The sequence below is a fragment of the Hylaeus volcanicus genome, chromosome 6 (assembly GCF_026283585.1).
Source record: "Hylaeus volcanicus isolate JK05 chromosome 6, UHH_iyHylVolc1.0_haploid, whole genome shotgun sequence".
Taxonomy (NCBI): Eukaryota; Metazoa; Arthropoda; class Insecta; order Hymenoptera; family Colletidae; genus Hylaeus; species Hylaeus volcanicus.
Genome location: NC_071981.1, coordinates 19798727 through 19799252, shown reverse-complemented (window position 1 = coordinate 19799252; position 526 = coordinate 19798727). Strand labels below are relative to the sequence as shown.

General features: G+C 43.5%; 1 protein-coding gene across 1 annotated transcript in view; it reads left to right on the top strand.

Moving 5' to 3' along the window:
• Nucleotides 1-526, top strand: part of LOC128878553 (mucin-2-like) — a 10850-nt gene that overhangs the window by 2072 nt on the left and 8252 nt on the right. Inside the window, exon 3 of the mRNA XM_054126840.1 lies at nucleotides 33-407. Coding sequence (XP_053982815.1) covers nucleotides 33-407 — 375 coding nt within the window. The remainder of the gene's footprint in view (nucleotides 1-32; nucleotides 408-526) is intronic.

Genomic DNA, 526 nt, shown 5'->3' with positions numbered 1-526 from the left:
TACGACTGAGACAACCACTGAACTACCTACAGTGGTAACAACAACTGAATATACATCTGCTACTTCTACCATAGAGACCACCACGGAAGAATCCACTACTGTAGAAGCTACCACTGAAGAAGCAAGTACGATTGAGACAACCACTGAAGTAACTACAGTGGTAACAACAACTGAACCTGCAACTACTAGTACAGTGGCAATGACAACTACAGTAGAGACCACCACGGAAGAATCCACTACTGTAGAAACTTCTACTGAAGCAGCAAGTATGACTGAGACAACCACTGAACTAACTACAATGGCAACAACAACTAAACCTGCAACTAGTATCACAGTGGCAATGACAACTACAGTAGAGACCACCACGGAAGAATCCACTACTGTAGAAGCTACCACTGAAGAAGCAAGTACGACTGAGACAACCACTGAAGTAACTACAGTGGTAACAACAACTGAACCTGCAACTAGTAGCACAGTGGCAACTACGACTACAATAGAGACCACCACGGAAGAATTTATCACTGAG